We start from the raw sequence: 18233 nt of genomic DNA on the forward strand, positions 1-18233 counted from the left end.
AAAATGGACCATGATTCCCACAGTTCGCTCTCTCTCTCTCTGGAGAGCAGCACTCATACAGTCCCTTCCACAGAACATGAGGTCTAATTATCATGCAGAGTGCATTCTGGGATGCAGTACATGCGTAGACGCTCCAAAGGCCAGAGCTCGCAGGTGCAGGAAATGAAAAACAGACGGAGCAGGAGGCGAACATGACGAGACGTCGCTCACGGAAAGTAAGGCAACCGTATTCTCGTTGGATAATTCATAACTTTATTGACGGTTTTACAAAGTAGCTGCAAAATTAAGCTCGTACAAACTTGGAAATGAAAAACCGAAGGCCACATATTCAAAAAAAAAAAAAAAGACTACGAATTCATATCTGAAAGAGCTCGGAGAGGGAGGAAAGGAGATGGGTGCGAAAAATAAACAGCATTATCCTTCACGGAAGGATATAACCGTGTCCCTCTGCAAGACACAATATTACAAAGGAAAGAGCTCAGTCATCAGAACACAATTTAAATTTGTTTTTTTGTTGCATCCGAGGATTTATACCTTTAACTCTTCTTTTTAGTTGCTGCACACAGCAGGACCAATGTTCCACCATCTGCTTTTGGCTTCATTTCTTTCTACACCTGCTTGGTTTCCACCTGTACCTCCAAAATATAGGAGATCTCTGTGCCTAATACTATTCTGGAGGCAAAATAAAAACATCTAACCAATGCAGAGGTCCAATACAGGTATACGTAAAGGGATTAAAGCATCCAGCATTGTGCGGCTCGGCAGGAGAACAGCAGTCCAGAGGTTTGTCAGAAGGTTGTGTCTGTCATGTGAGATGTTGGAGACTGATCCTGCCAGGTTGTTGTCTAACTTTCTCAGGAGGGGTTTGGCTGGAGGCCTTTGGATGCTGCAAGCATCGCTCTTACTTTCGCCATGAGGTCCTACAAGAAATGGAGGAAAGAATAAAATAAATTAGCATTCCTTGAGATGCAGAGATTTTGCCAGCGAATCTAATCATAGTACAAACACGGCAGAAAAACAAAAACATATTTTCATATGCTTGCAGACAATAGTGTGATTTGAAATTCAGATCGGCTTCTGGCTTTGGTTTGAATGAGAATTCTATGTGCTAAATATGGATACGGATGTCTAATGACGTCCTATAGAGAAGGCCACAGGCAAACTGGGTTCCTGTTTTTTCGAAGGGCTCTCATCATTCAGTGTGGCTCAGGTTTCCTTACTCAAGGCCATTTGCATGGTAAAAGTCCACAGAGACAAGTGACACCCGAGAACTCACAGCTTGGCACTTGAATAAACATTTACTTAATGAATATGCACATTAACTGGAGTCACTGATTTCAGAGAAATAGAATTTGCATCATGGAAACTCCAAATTAAAAACATTACTTAAAGATATATTGTGGGTTTAAAATGCAAGATCCATGATGATTGAGTGACTATGACTATTTGAAAAATAGAGGTGAATGGGGCTAATTTTATAGAATAAAATGCAGAAATGTGAGGTTTACAAGTCAACCTAAACTGTAAAGTTGTTTCAGTCCTTTAAAGTTTACAAATCACTTTTCTGGAAATTGTACTTAGTAACAATTACACATTTTAGCTAATATATTACTTTAGGATTTCATTTAGATTACATTTTCACCCGACTAGTTTAGAAATCAAGGTAGAACTAAACTGATTCAAAAAGCATACAAATGACAAATTACTTCCTGAAAATAGTAATTGGTAACAATTAAATATTTTAGGTCATTTATTGTTTACTTTTTGATTGCATTTAGATTACTTTTTTACTCAACTATTTTTAAAATTAAATTTAAATTAAACTGCTGTGACCCACAGATTTAAAAAGCAAACAGTTTACAAATTACTTCCTGAAAATTGTAGTTAGAATAAATTAAACATTTTATGTAATGTACTGTTGACATTTGGATTACATTTAGATTACGTTTTTACCCAACTAGTTTCAAGACTTCACACTTAGATATTGCTTGATAATAATAGCAGGTTTGACATGCTGTCCCGGGAGATAACCCTGAGCTCGGAGATAATTGAGCCCAGGGCTCCCTCCTGGTCAATGAGCATGTGAGGGGGTACGAGATCAGGTAGTTCTCGAAGGAGGAAAAGGGGAGATGGGGTGGATGAAGGGATTCTTCAAAAAATGAAGATGAGGGTGTAATGCCTGTCAGGTTATTTATAGTGAGTTTGTAATGATCTGATTGGCTAACTAATGATTACAGATGAGAGACCAGCTGCGATCAATCATATCAGGTGCTCCTCTCGAAATTAGTTTGAGAAACTTCACTTAAAAATGAATTTGGATTGGTGTGTGACACTGATTTAAAAAGCATAGCGAAAGAAACAAGGGTTTTCCAAACTGGGGAAAACAAAGAAAGTCTTACAAGTCAATAAAAAAGTAACTGATTCAAAAATATTTAAAATAAAATTCCAAAACACTAAACGTATTAATCATTTATCTGTTTACCTGCATGTCAGTGTGAACATTAACAGATATCAGAAAACTATGAATATGCAAATATGTTGTGAAATTATTCATACATTAACTTTCTCAGGGGCACTTAATGTAAATATTTTATGTCTGACGAGGTATGACTAACAAACAAACAAACAAGCAAGCAAGCAAACAAACAAACAAACAAAAAACATTTGTAAATTTCTACATTACATAAACATTAATAAACAAAAAAAAAAAGGCAATCGCTTAAAGTCTTCCACATATTAAATATTTTGACCAAACTTTGAAGATAGATAAAACATCTGGGTAACTTAGGTTTAGTTTTAGTTTTATATATTTAATACTGCCTTATTATCTGCCTATTAACTATTTATAATAACTTATAACGTGTGCTCCTATTTTACATCCCTTATCCTAACCAATACCTACACCCAACTACTACCAAACTAACTATTATTAGCAGTGGTTTATTGAGTTAAAAGTGATAGTAAATAGTTTGTTAATAGCACACATTGTAATTTAAAATAAATTGTGACCAACACTTTTTCTTGATATTCATATTTAAATGCAAAATGAACTCCATCACTTTATATTGTTGTACACTGAGCTCACTTGTATTGAACCTGGAATATTTCCATAATATTTCTCTTATATGAGTCACTTAATAGGATACATGTAGAGACATTTTTTTCTGTTCTTTGACAATGATGACTTTCTCGGCCACAGCATACATTCACTTCAAGGTTCTATACTGCTTTCAATGAAAGCAGCTCAGGTTGCCATAACATATCAAATAAGTAAAATAATCTTTCGAAACTTGTGGCTGAATCGCACGGTTGTCATAGGAGCAAGGTTTGCTCATTGACGCCTGCAAAGTTAAAGCCACTGCCATCTTCCACCCCCTCGGCCAGTCTAAGGAAAGTTATTAACCCTGATTTTCCAATAAAACCGCAGCAGAATTAATCATTAAACAAACAAGTGGGCAAGAAAAGCGTAAACAAAACAGGCAAGGACCAACATGTCTATGGAGAGAAAGGTCTTTCGTTGTCCTACAAAGTGTAAAATCATTTTAACGTCACTCTGGAAGAGTGAAACCCAAAAAAAATTACAAAGACTCATTTAATTAGTAGTTCACCCCCCAAAAAATAGAAACTTGTTGTTAATTTACACTGCTGGACAGTGGATTAGAGGTAATAATTTTGGAAATGTTAGTTTCTTGCACAGACTAATCATTTGCTCATATACACTACACTACCTGACAAGAATCTTGTGGCCTATCCAAGTTTTAGGAAAAAACAAATAATAATTGACTTCTTGTTGATCATTTAGTATCAGAAGTGGCTTATATGAAAGGCAAATACCTCTAGATTATGCTTATTTTACCAAAATAAAATATGATCATGCTTTGATTTTTAATTATTTAATTAGGACAGTAAGGTCTGACTTTGCTTAGACAAAAGTCTAGTCACTTAACAGAAATAATGAACAGTATAGAAAATAAAGTCATGCTGCAGTGAAAAAAGAATTAATATTGTGTTTGACTCCCATGAGTTTGAAGGACTGCATCAATACATCTCTGCAATGACTCAAATATTCATTATTAATCATGTTATCTGGAATGGCAAAGAAAGCATTCTTGCAAAATTCCCAGAGTTCATTAAGATTCTTTGAATTCATCTTCAATGCCTCCTTCTCCATTTTACCCCAGACATGCTCAATAATTTTCACGTCTAGTGACTGGCCAATCCTCGAGTACCCTGACCTTCTTTGCTTTCAGGTGGAAGCTAAAGTAAGAGGAGAAGCACTGTCCTGCTGATGAATTTGCATTTTCCTGTGGTTTGTAATGTAATGGGCAGCACAAATGTCTTGACACCTCAGGCTGTTGCCATCCACTCTGCAGATCACTCGCATGCTCCTATACCGAATGTAACCCCAAACCATGATTTTCCCTTCAGCAAACTTGACTAATTTCGTTGAGAATCTTGGGTCCATGCGATTTTCATAGAACTTCTGAAGTATTTGTCGTGATTAGGATGCAGTTCAACAGAGGATTGATCAGAAAAAAAGTTATTATTTGTTGCTCTTACAACTGGGATCAATGACAAACTTTTGTCAGGGAGAGTATACACATACACACAAAGTTCTAAAATGTTAGCAGACATTTACATATTTGTAGAATCAGCTAAAATCAATAACATTCCACTAGATAAATAAATTCACCTACATCATAGATGAGTAAATTAAAAAAATTGTTTTATTATTCTAGGGGGACTAGGCCTAAATGAGAGCCTGACTTGTAATTAAACAAAATATAAACAATAACATTGCAAATCAAGGATGTTATTTTCCCATCAATTTTAAATGCAGAACTTTCATTTGATGTCATATTAAAATTAAAATGTAATTTTAACTACTGTAGAAAAGGTCTGTCAGGATATATGTTGGCTTGAAAAAAAGTTTTAGATGTTTTGAAAAAAGAAATGTTAAAAAGCCTTGAAGTTCTGAAGGTGTACAGGCCTTTCCAACAAAGAGAATAACAGAGCAACAGAATAAAATAAGAGATTTCTGGTTGCCCTTTGAAAAAATAGAATAATCTTGAGATCCATCCATACAGACAGAATTGTTTTTCTTGTCATTTCAGATAAAATTGCTAATTAACTTCCCATATTGTGTTACTATTACAATCCAAATGACAACTTACGACCATAAGAGACCAATTCTTTAGTTCTGAATTTAACCTAATGCTAGTACAGACAAGAACTTAAGCAATTAATTTTCTTCTTACGGTTTTGGTTTATTATAATTCAAAATGCAAAAATGATAAAGTGAATTTGGCACTACTGGAATGCATTTACAAAAATGAAGAACAAGAGAGAATACATCTCTGATCACAGTGTGTTGATCCATGTACATTAGAGTGACGGGACTAAGCTGGGATAAAGGGCTCTCTGGGCTTCTAGCTGACCAGAGCAGATTACTGCAGTATCTTCTGCATGATTAGAGCTCATTATGAGACCACAGCTGGCTGAAGTGTGAGGATATCTGAGAATATAGCCGCTAAACTCTGCTCTGGCTAAAGGAAACATACGCATTTTGCTTTCTGACGTCAAATGACCAAACAAGACCTTGTTGTAATTGGGACTAAGAACTGCTTTCTGCAGTTGGCTGGTTTCTTAGAAGCCATTTGGGTTCAGATCTCAAACCAATTTGACAGAAATCACACAATTGTACCTACATTTTCAAGGTTCAGAGGAATTGCACCACTTTGAGTTCAAGAAGGTGGCACTTCAATCACAAGCCCTGGCCATTTAAAAGCAATTTTAAACCTCACACTCAATATCTCTCCAAACTCCCTCCAAAAGATTACATTAAGCTTTTTTTAAAGATCTAACACAAGTCTCTGGTGTTCCTAGAATTTGTCTGGGAAGTTTCAGTTCAAAATACATTATGAATCTTTTATTACACCAGGCTGTAAATGCTCCTTTTTGGGTGAAAGCAAAAACATGCTGTTTTCATGGTTCTGTTGAAATGTAAATTAGCTACTGGTCTCCAGCCCCCTTCATGAAGTGGGCTGTGCTTTTTAGGGTTAGGTGATGTCAACCAATAAGGCGTCATATAATGTCTGGATGTGATGTACGGTGACATTGGGGCTTCGGGGTGCAGTGAAAGTAAATACTTGCAAATTCAAACAAAAAGTGCTTAGGGGTAGCTTAAATAATGTGTCAGTGCTCTGAGTAAGGGATTCATCAGAATAAACGGCAAAAAAAATCACTCAAAGGCACATGAAAAATGTAGAAAAATATTAAGTGAAGTTTTTAAACTAATTTTGAAAGGAACACGTGATATAATTGACTGCAGCTGGCCGCCTATCTACACTCATTAGTTAGCCAATCAGATCTATCCTAACTTACTATAAATAGCCTAGCTAGATATTACCTCCTTGTCTTCGTTTTCCGAAGAAACCCCCCATCCACCCCCTTTCTCCTCCTTTCCTCCTTTAAAAAGGGGAGCTCTCGAGAACCACCTGATCTCGTACTTCCCTCACATGCTCTATGGACCTTTACGGTTTCCCCACAGTCCAAAGACATGCGGTACAGGTGAATTGGGTAGGCTGTAGTGTGTGAATGTGTGTGTGGATGTTTCCCAGAGATGAGTTGCGGCTGGAAGGGCATCCGCTGCGTAAAAACTTGCTGGATACGTTGGCGGTTCATTCCGCTGTGGCGACCCCTGATTAATCAAGGGACTAAGCCGACAAGAAAATGAATGAAAGAATGAATAAACTGATCAACATTTTTGTCTTCATCAAATTCATTCATAAACAATTTTTTAAAACATAAAAAAAAGAAAATTCTAAATATTATTTTCTGCTGCTCTCCAAACAAAAACAATTAAACTAAATTAAAATAATAATCTGTATTTCTGGTAAAAAAAATAATAATAACAATAATTGAACATAAAACACTTGTTGTTGCCACAGTGGTTTTAACTAATTATTTAAAACGAAACCTAAGCTAGTCTTGTGTCTTGTTTTATGACATAACAAATGAAAAAAATTAACAAAAGTGATTTGAGCAAAGATTTTAGCTAATTCAAATGTGATTTTGGTGACATCCTGAAACCACAATGCACCCTGCACTCGACTGGACAAAACGCTTCCACTATGGGAGAACACAGATGATGATTTACCCTATTGCCACTTCCTATGTAAAAGCGCCTTAATCATAATTGTTGCTACTATGCTGTAGATAAAATGTATTTGCTTTACATAGCAAGTAAATAGATAAATGTATAAAGCAGATAAATTTATACTCCTGTAACCTGCACACAACTTAGAGTATCTTACCGCCTTGTATTAATCTAGTAAATCACGTCCTGCACCCCATTCAGTTGCATCAAGTCACGCAAGACCCATGGGACTCTCAGGGAGCACAAGTCTCTATTTCAAAATCAGTTCCACACTGGCTTTGCAAGCAGATGGTTGCTGCATCAGGGAATGAAATATGCCAATTCAACACTGTGACGTCTATCACTCATCAGCAATGCCATTGTCTATAGGTACAACCCTATTGCCTTTACAGTTCGTAGCTTGGTTACTCCAGCAATAACAAATTAAACATCAAGATAATTTTTATAGTCTTGTTAGTTTAAACTCCTATGACATTATTTTTCAAAGGTCATGCTTTGAAAACATCACGTGGTTGTCAGTACTTGGATAGGAGACTAACATGGGAAAGCTAGGTTGCTGCCGGAAGTAGGGTTAGAGAGATCAGCAGGGGGTGCTCAATCTGCGTTCTGTTTGGGTCCTAACGCCCCAGTATATTGATGGGGACACCATACTGCTCAGTGAGCGCCATCTATCAGATGAGACGTTGACTCTCTGTGATCATAAAAAATCCCAGGGTGTACTTCGAAAAAGAGTAGGGGTTTACCCCAGCATCCTGGTCAAATTTTCCCACTGGCCACTATTCATCATGAACTCCTAACCATCCCCATATCATAATAGACTTCATCACTCGTTCTCCTCTCCACCAATTAGCTGTTGTGTGTACGGTCTGGTGCCAGATGGATGCTGCAGACGTGGTGTAATGTAATGTAATGTAATGTAATGTAATGTAATGTGTATTTATATAGGGCATTTATTGTGTATGGCTATACAACCAAAGCGCTTCACAATCATGAGGGGGGGTCTCTCCACAGCACCACCAGTGTGCAGCATCCACTTGGATGATGCGACGGCTGCCACAGGACAACAGCGCCAGTGCGCTCACCACACACCAGCTATTGGTGGAGAGGAGAGACAGTGATAGAGCCAAATCGGTGGAAGTGGATGATTGGGAGGCCCTGATCGTAAGGGCCGATGGACACCAGGGTTACGCCCCTGCTCTTTCACGAGAAGTGCCATGGGATTTTTAATGACCACAGAGAGCCAGGACCTCGGTTTAATGTCTCATCCGAAAGACGGCGCCCACTGACAGTGTAGTGTCCCCTTCACTTTTACTGGGGCATTAGGACTCACACAGACCACAGGTTGAGCACCCACTGCTGGCCTCATTAACACCACTTCCAACAGCAACCTAGTGTTCCCAAGTGGTCTCCCATCCAGGTACTGACCAGGCTCAGCCCTGCTTATCTTCAGTGAGTAACCGGTCTTGGGCTGCAGGGTGACATGGCTGTGGCAAGGAGTGATAAGGAGTTTCCCCCCAAAAATGAATAAAGGGCTCAATAAATGTAAGGAATTATTATTATTTTTATTATTTTTATTATTATTATTATTATTATTATGTCAACTATTACAAAATGTTATGTCTAAAACACACAAGCTCACTCAATGCTTGTGTCTATGAATTTGAAAACCTATGACTATGAAGATAAAACCTTGGAAGGAAATTATGTATACACATGGTATACTGTGCCATGTATGTATGCTCCCAAAAGACAACTCAAGACTACAATAGAGGCATTTGAAAAGATTCAAAAACAGTATTTGTTGTTTTTAGAGTGGACGTTCATGCTCAAACAGCAATATTACACTCTACAGCAATGGGAAAGTGTAAAAAGCATTACAACCCTTCAACATTCTGACTCAATCATTTAGTGCAAGATGTCTTTCCCCTGAGACGAAGTGGGAAACTTTGCAAATGCAACATTTTTTGGTTTCTTATCTCACACACAACAACGGCAATGTACTCATAACCAAACTATCAATCACTTGCCACCCTTAACATGTCACCCGTTCTAAAGAGTGGTAAATAAGAAAGGAGGACCAACATTTTAAGGATAAGGAGAATGGAGCACTAGAAAAGAAAAAGAGACTATTGTGTTCCTCAGGGACAACCATAAACCAGCCTCCCTTGTTGTTCGGCTGACAGGCAGATAGAGGGTTCGTAAAATCCCAGCAGAGCACTGCTAAGATCGAGAACACGCTTTTCCCTGCCTTTAATGTTACAGCTTTTCATTTGCAGGCTGTAAAAAAAAAAAAAAAACCCAGGCAGTCTCCACCGGTGTGCCTCATGAGAGCACTTCTTCCTCTATCAATAGTCAGGATGTGCATGTCAGAGCTGGAACATTCTTCTCTGGAGGATCCGATCAGAGTTGCGTGAGGTAGGGCTGCGGGCAAAGGATCAAAATGAGCTGAGCTGAAACCTGCTTGCCTACCGCAGAATTTACTGGTGGTCCATGCGGCCAGGAGCTTTCTATGTCTTGGCTAGTGGGGGGGAAATGGGGACAGACGGACTTCCACATGCAAACCGAAAAGTAAGCATGCACAGGCCTGCAGAAGTTCCTGCCGGTAGTTATTTGTCAAGGTGAACTGCACTTCTATTGATTCAAGCTGCAGTTGCTGGTTTTAATAAGAGCCAACTCGTTTTTGCAAGACGTTGCCCCCTGGAAGTCCTGCCCCAGTTCTGAAGTGTCAGAATTGATTTCGTGCAGCGAGAGTCAAAGGAAGTGAATTAGGTTTCCAAAAGTTCTGAATCCAAGTCAAGGCCGTGGTCTTTTCAAAATAGTGTGTGATAAAAAAAAAAAACACCATTCTTTTCCTACAGAATCACATGGCTTCGAGCGAAATGCAGTACTACACTGAGAATTTCTCACATCTTTTTCTCTTCGACCCAACTGTGTTTTCTAATTGCATATGGTAGCTACCTTTCATCAGCTCTGTGTAACAATAAACAAAGGGAAGGAAAGAGAGTACACTCTGCATTTCATCCTCGCCGCACAAGGCCAGGGATCATAACAGAGCTGCAGAGACTGACAGCTGCACTGAATCAGCATGCGATAGCGACAAGCTTTCTTTCTCCCATAACACACACACACACACCTACATGCCCACCTCGGCGACAGGGTCATGCAACCAAATTACTGCATTTCTCAGTTTCAGCACGTAAGGCTCAGCAAACACAGACCACTGAGGCCGTCTGGCTCTAAATTACATATATTAAAGCCTTACTAAGCGTCTAAGGGTCTCATCAGCTCTGCTACACAGTTTTGGTCTGTTTTCCCTTTAGGCGCTGAATTAAACAGAGGTAGTGAAAGTTTTGTGTTATTAGCTTAATACAGTGTTTTCAAGGCGTTTCCACTGTTTTGATATATCTCATGCTTCTTAGTTTGAGGTGTATTACATATGATTGATCGAGTAACATTACAAATATTTATAACTGTCAATATGGAGTGACTCACGGCTACAAACCACAACTGTCTAGAAGTTTTGCATTAACATAAACGGCTCTTATTTTCTGATCAAAATCATGAGCATTTTAGAGAACTCACCTTAAAATAAATCTGAAATTTCCTGACTGTTTTAACCTATATGTTATAATAATAGTATATTAGAAATGTTATTAGCTTCAATATCATTGTGTATGCCTTTAATAGCCATTATTAGAACAACATTAGATAATTTCCCCCAGTACTTACTTTTTACATACAGTAGCTGTAAAGCGCTCCTTCTATTTTTGAGTGTAATAGTAGTTGTATTTTACATTTAGTTTTTCTGCTGTGTTGGGCAAGCTACTTGATAATTATAGTGAGCTAAGCTACTAGCTGCTCTACTTAAAATGTAGCTTAACTACACTAAAAGCTACCCTTTAGTAAATGTAGTAAGCTAAGCTAAAAACTATTTATCAAAAGTAGCTTTGGTACATTTAAGCTATCTTTTTATTGCAATAAAAAATACATTTAAGCTACTTTTGCTATTTTTATTTAGAAATTAAAGCAACTAAAAGCCAAGTCAAATCAATAAAACTGTCAATGAAACAAATGAGGCATATTTGTTCATTTCAGTCACTTACTACACAAATATGCGGTACCGAACAGAAACAAACTAGTATATAACAGGTGTTACACATTTAAAAAATACTATAGCAATTTATAGTAAAGAGAAATATTTTGGAATAAGCATTATATTGTTTATGCATTTACACCTCATCATTAATGAATTACTCAACATAGTATCATTAGTAATTATCATGAACTAATAGTAATAACCATAGTATACTTTAGTCTTTACTACAGTATATATATATATATATATATATATATATATATATATATATATATATATATATATATATATATATATATAGCTGATAAATATGATATATAGCTGATAAATATGATATATAGAATGGCATATATATATATATAGCATGATAGGTCTTATTTATAAATAAACTCCTCTTCTTTCCATCAAGCAAATTTCTTGTGTTATCCTAATTGGTTTTCGACGTCACCGACCAGAGTGAGAGGTGGCAATAATGCACCAAAAAGTTTGTTGTTGACCACCATAAAAAAGGTAGAAGAAGAAATCAGCATTCTTGCCATCATAGGGATTCACTTTCACCGACTAGACACTGGCCTCACAGCTCCGTGAATATCGGTGCCACGATCAGTAAACGTAGCTTGTGTAGACGCAACTGCACTATTTGACTACTTGACAGTAGCTTTGCTACTGAAAAGCTAAATTTGATTTATGAAGTAGCGATGCTATGGCCATGCTACTGCGAAATGTAGTAATAGTTGTAGCGACGCTACTGCCCAACACTGCTTTTCTGGAGTATTTATTTTTTTTTAAACGCATCTTTGAAGTGGTCATTTTGAAGCCAAAGCTCATAAAATATATATTATCCTTCCATGATAGGTCTTATTTAACAGGTACAGTCTGATGATTGCCAGTTGATGAGTGTTAAAAAGTGAAGAGAAAATAGCCTAGCCATAACAATAGGCACCAAAACAGCAAGATATAAACAATCCGGTTTATGATAAATGGAAACTACAATTTAAAGCAACAGGCAAAAGTCCCAGGTATTCCAGATATCCGGGATGAATAAAAATAAACAATTCCCTGACTTTCAATGTCTGGAATAGACATTTTAAAATTCCATGATAATCCAGAAACTCATTGAAACCCTGGCATTTGCTAATAAAATCCTCATTTGATGTTATCTCGCTGTAAATATTGATCTATGAAATCGTGATTCCATTTTTAATTAATTAAAAAACACATTTTATTAAATTAAAAACCCTAGTTTACAAAAGCTATATTGAAGTAAACATTTCGTAATGACATACCTGAGTGATTTTGCTTTGTACTGAAGAGACAATAGTGGAGGCCACTTGCTTTTCTTTCTCCTGAGAGCCATCCCTGTTTAACAAACAACAAGACAGACAGTGAGACAGCGACAGACAAACAGAGGTCTGCCAATTGGCAAGGGCTGTGAAGAACACCGTAATACAGTATTCATGACGAGTGGTGAGGACGTAACCACCACAGACATCTCAGGCTAAAACTGAGCGACCAGAAGAAGGTCATGAAATATTCACCCAATGCCGGAAGAGACACAACAACTGCACAAATAACACAAAGTCTGGAGCGAGACTCGTAGTGGAAGCTTAAAAAAGCAGAACGAAAAATAAAAAAATAAAAAAACAACTGAATGCCACGGGAGTTTAAAGCTACTTTTTGATGAAACTTGAGAAGTGAAAAAGTCAGTGCCATAACTGGGGTTTTCGCACAGAAATCTATCTGTATACAATATATATATTATGCTGTCAAAGATGTTTTACCTAGATATCATCATGGTTAAGCATCTGAAGGCTTCTTGCTTTATTTGACAGGTAATTAGTCAAGTTGTCAAATCAAACATAAAACCATTATTACTCTAAAATCGAAAAAGCTACAGCGCAGGGCGTCTCGGTGTCTCGCACACAAAGCTCTTGGCAAAGCTCAAATTAATATTGCAACAAAGTGGGTGAAAAATATGCTGGAAATCTATGATTCTGACTGAAGCAGGCTGAGCTTCAGATGGTGGGCGGCTCTCATGAGGTTCCCGCTGATTGATTGTTTAGTAGTAGGACTACAGTGATATGCCCTTTACCTGGATCTCCCCAAGCTGGAGGTGGGGCTGGTGGCAGGGGAGGGGCTTGCAGAGACTCTGCTCACGGCTCTGCCTCTGTTTGGAGACGCTGAGGGTGAACAGGAGGAACCCTTAAAATGAGATGACTTGGAACTCTTTCGCTTCTTTTTTTCATGAGGTGATCTAAAAATGAAAGAAAAGGAAAATGAGTAAATTAAAAACAAACATAGCTACAAAGTTGCTGCTAGCGTGAATAAGACATTGTGGATCATTGGAGCTTAAATGGCTCTAGTAAAAAAAAAAAAAAAAGAAACAAAGAAAAAAACAATCTTTTGTTTCTTCCTTAACTTTTTCCTTTGTTTTGCATAAAAATCGTCCATGCTTATCAGAACTACAGGTGATGAAACTTTAGCATTATCGTGCACTTCTTCGTGAATGCTTTAATTAGGGATTCTCCGATTGAGATTTTTGCAGCCGATACAGAGTACCAATTCCTTGTCATGGGGATCAGCCGTTACCAAGAACCATTTCTGATGCTTTGAGCTTTATAATGCATAAAGCACATTTTCACTCTAAGTATGATACGGTACTTAAGTGGAGATCTTGTCTTACCTATGAGAATAAATGAAAGATGATGCATTTAACTCCTTAAACATGCCTCTTATAAACATTTAGTAAGGACATGTAATGATCAGAAGCAGCTAATAGAAAATATTAGAAAAAGAGAAAAAGAATTGCTATAAAAATCCCTAACAAAGCAATTTGGAAATATGTCTCATGTCTCAATGAAGTTTGAAGCACATATTTGATGCATAAGAAAGCCTATAAACTTATTTTATTTAAATGTTTATTACAATAAGTGCATTACAATAAGGTATTGTATTATATATTTCAGAAAAAAATAATAATACATAATAATAAAAAAAAATAAAAAAAAATATATATATATACACAGTATATATATATATATATATATATATATATATATATATATATATATATATATATATATATATTTTTTTTTTTTTTGTAATATATCATCTGCTTGTAAACATGTAAACAAACACTTGTGATATGGTACAATAAATCGGCCAGATTAGCGATCACAGATAGAGTCATAAAATGTGATCATTGGCCGATACCGATCTCATCCCTAGTTTAAATGTCCGGTCTTTCTGTATTTTTACTTCACCTTTTTCTCTCTTGTGCACGGATTTCAAAAACAAGTTCAAAACATGAATCTAGAGTGTCATACTGTAGCTTTCAAATGATGCCTTGTTTTTGATAGATGGTTGAATAATTTTAATAAACGAAGGTAGTAAATTCTTCAGACACATCCAGACAGCCCGTGGGTTAACAGGTAATAAACCAGATTATACAAAAAACATACAGAGGACAACAATATTGATAAAAGCTCATATAAGAGTCCATTTTAATCACTGATAAATATTCTAAAATTCTTCCAGGAGACACTAATATATTAAAAATAAACATTTAATTAAAATGTTTTATCGTCAAAATAATGTTTCAAATTGTCACACATTAGTTTCTTGTCCTCTTTCAATAAATATGAGAGTGTAAGTCACTTTGAGTAAGTCATTGAAATGATCCACAAAAATGGAAGAAAGTCACACTTGTTTAGAATAACAAATAAATAATGCAAAGTACATAGTAGTCACTATTCTTGAATTATTCCATACATTCTTTCTGTCTAAAAAAAAAGTCTTATTTCTGGCAGCTCTAGGGACAGTGTATTGAAGTGCAAGTCGGTGACAAGCAGTGACACTGTGGCACAAGTGTGGAGTCTTAAAACATCCACACGTCCCTTCAGCAAGACCCCGAAATCCACCACTGCATCAGCAAGGGACTGAAATCGGCCAGTCACACAAACACAAGACACACCGTGAGTTCTCTCATGAGAAAAAGCACACAGGGACCTTTATCTCCGAGGCTGTCCTTGATGAATATTTCATTTAAATATACTGGGCAGGTCCTTTAGTGGAAAAAAAAAAATATAGTTTTAAAGGAGCACCCATATTCAGCTAATGGGCATAGTGACCTCTAATTACCTGTGCTAACTGTAGCAAAATGACAAGACATGTTGGGAGAGTGGATCAAAGTACTCCTAGGAGACACAGTGAGGTTAAAAATGTGCTACTGCGGACGTGCTTACAATTCTAAAAGAGACATAGTAACACAAATGACTGAATCAATACATGAAAATGGATCCAAGTTCACAGAATGACGGTGCGTGTCCTCCAAAGGGTTTTCTCCCAAGCTGAGTGTTTTTTTCTCTTCCTTTTGTTGTAAATTGTATGTGAAGTTTCGAGCACTCACTGTTTTTTAAATGCACAGACAGTTGAATAAGTGATTACAGATGAATATTTTTAGGAAAGGACTGGTGTTTTTAGCTGTGCAAAAAATGCTTCAGTAGACACGAACCCTTAAACCTCTCACCTACTGTATCTGACTGCAAGTTTAAGATCACATGCTACTTTACTGGATAGGGAGGCATTTTGAAGTTCGACAGTATTTCTCTGCATTCATTTTACACAGATGAGCTGATAACATTACGAGCACCTAGCTATAGTCAGAGTTTGAGCAGGTGAAATTCTGTAGGACGGTGCTGGGTAAAGGGGAGAGATAAAACAAGATGCAACATTGATGAAATGAGCTCCATATTTTACATTTCTGAACAGAAAGGTGACGTTTTAATCTACTATTGGTCTCATGTAGTACCATAGTGTGAATTCGCAGGTCCAGCTTCACCAAGCTTAAAATTTTGGAACGCAGTGAAATGTGAAACTTGCTGCACAAGCTAGCATTTCTCATCTGGCATATTTGCATGATTATCAATGGAAGTCAATGGGATGAAAAGTGCAATGCAACTGTGGCTTAGAGCTTAGATCGGGCGCCAAAAAAATGAAACTAGACCCTACCTGAGCCCAAGCACCTTGTGTCTGAGCCCGACCCACTCCAGCACGTTAACTGTAATTCTGATCCTGAGCCCGTTTTAAACCCGAGTTTTTTAGAATTTGTGTCCATTATAACAGATGTTCTCAACTACAATTCAGAGTTGTTGAAACTCGGAAATTAGTTTAGATTTATCTTAATGAATAATGTAACAAAGACAAAGCTTGTAAACTGCATTGTTTGTTTATTCAGAATGGATCGTAAAGGAGGACATTGAAGGCTTTTTTCTGCCATGGCAAGCCTGCTTCTTGACATGTCTGTTCATCTTGAAAGTCCCTGTTTTTACATGCTTTCACACTGCTAGTTGATCAGCGGTTGTTTTTTTTCCGCTGTCCATGTTAACAAATAAATGTTTGCAAGAGCTACAGCATTGTTATGCATGACACGCGTTGACAATTGTGCAACTTTGTAGAACTACACAGGTTGCTAAATCCGACTTTGCTATAATATTTGTATCATTTTTTACATTATGCCATAAGCTTCCAACCAATTAATTAACTGAATGATAAAAAATAAATAAATAAATAAAAACACAAATGCTTCATCACAGCCTGACCCGGCCCGAAGATAATGGCAGGAAATATTGGCTCGACCCAGCCCATGGTGTGGGCTTAGGCTCAGGCAGAGAATCTAAACTCTACTGTAACTTAATACATTGTTGGTCCTTCAAAACAGTAGCTATGTTTCCATCCAAAAATGCAAATTAACTTTATGCGCAAAACTGGATTATCACAGAAAAGATGTGTGAATAAAGCAGCGTTTTCATCCAACCAGTCAAAGAACAAAATAGCCACTTCCTGATTAACTGGCGCCAAATATCACAAGTAAAAACTTAATTTGTTGCTGTAGGAGAATCTTTTCTCCATTTAGTAAATGACTTGCACCTCAAAAGGCAATCCTGACACGCAGTGAACGTGTGGTGGTGTTTTAAGGCGTGGGACGCGGTGCACAGATGCTCTTGATTCTGGAGGTCATTAATAACATAATACCAATAATAGTAAAACTATTAGTAATAATACTCATAGTAGTATTAAGGTATTTAGAATGACCAAAACAACATTTCAGATGCTTTACAGTGTGCTCAGTCTGCTGGATTATCCATTCGCACATATTTTTATCATCACATGATCTCTTATAACAGAATCACATGACCTTTTTACAGTAAATGCGCAAACTGGAAATTGTTCAGTAAAAGTGTTTCTAATGCAGTTTATCTTTTCTTATCAAATAAAAAGTTTATCCTACTCAGATATGTGCATATGTTTTTTATGTGCATTTTTAAAATGTATGCACATCTTGGCGTTTTTATCCACCTATTTTTATGCACATATCCAAAATGTGCATAAAAATAGGTGGATGGAAATGTAGCTATTGACAACTTGCAAAGGTTCTACAAGACTCCTAAAGGTGTGCTGTGGTATCTGCCGTTTCCAGCAAGTTCTGTTCTCTTTCAAGTTCTGTAGGCTGTAAGGTGGAGGATTTTATTAGTACAGCACATCCAACAGATGCTCAACTGAATTGCAATCTGGGAAATTAGTGAGATGGTGCAACACCGTTAACTAATTGTGCTCTTCCGATTCATTGTGGCAGGGTGTTTTATCTTGTAGCTCCAACTTGCCTTAACACACCAGCAAGGAAGTTTCTAGAAAGCCTAGTAAATGCTTGATTAGCTAGTCCTGGGGTGTCTGATTGGGGTTGGAGCTAAAATCTGCAGGACACCAGACCTCCGGGACCGAAATTAAATACCCCTGGTCTAAAACATCAAACAGATGCTCAGCTAGTTTGGAATTTGAGAAATTAGGAGGATAGCGCAACATGTTAATCTCTTTTTATTGCATTCTTCAATCCATTGCGGTATTACTCTGCTCAAAGAGTCCACGGTTTTAAACATTTTAGGTAGCAGACGAGTCGTTATCAGACATTCTGATTGGTCT

At 37.1% G+C, this 18233-nt stretch overlaps 1 protein-coding gene across 2 annotated transcripts in view; it reads right to left on the minus strand.

The window, feature by feature from the left end:
* Window positions 1–229: 229 nt before the first annotated feature.
* sfswap (splicing factor SWAP) overlaps window positions 230–18233 on the minus strand; it is a 157202-nt gene continuing 139198 nt past the window's right edge. The window contains exons 16-18 of one of the 2 annotated variants that reach the window (NM_201168.2): window positions 13348–13509; window positions 12542–12614; window positions 230–920 (exon numbers count right to left, since the gene is read on the minus strand). In NM_201168.2, coding sequence (NP_957462.2) covers window positions 855–920; window positions 12542–12614; window positions 13348–13509 — 301 coding nt within the window. In that variant the 3' untranslated portion in view covers window positions 230–854. The remainder of the gene's footprint in view (window positions 921–12541; window positions 12615–13347; window positions 13510–18233) is intronic. The other variant, XM_009295295.5, reaches the window with a different exon arrangement.

The sequence above is a fragment of the Danio rerio genome, chromosome 21, assembly GCF_049306965.1.
Source record: "Danio rerio strain Tuebingen ecotype United States chromosome 21, GRCz12tu, whole genome shotgun sequence".
Taxonomy (NCBI): domain Eukaryota; kingdom Metazoa; phylum Chordata; class Actinopteri; order Cypriniformes; family Danionidae; genus Danio; species Danio rerio.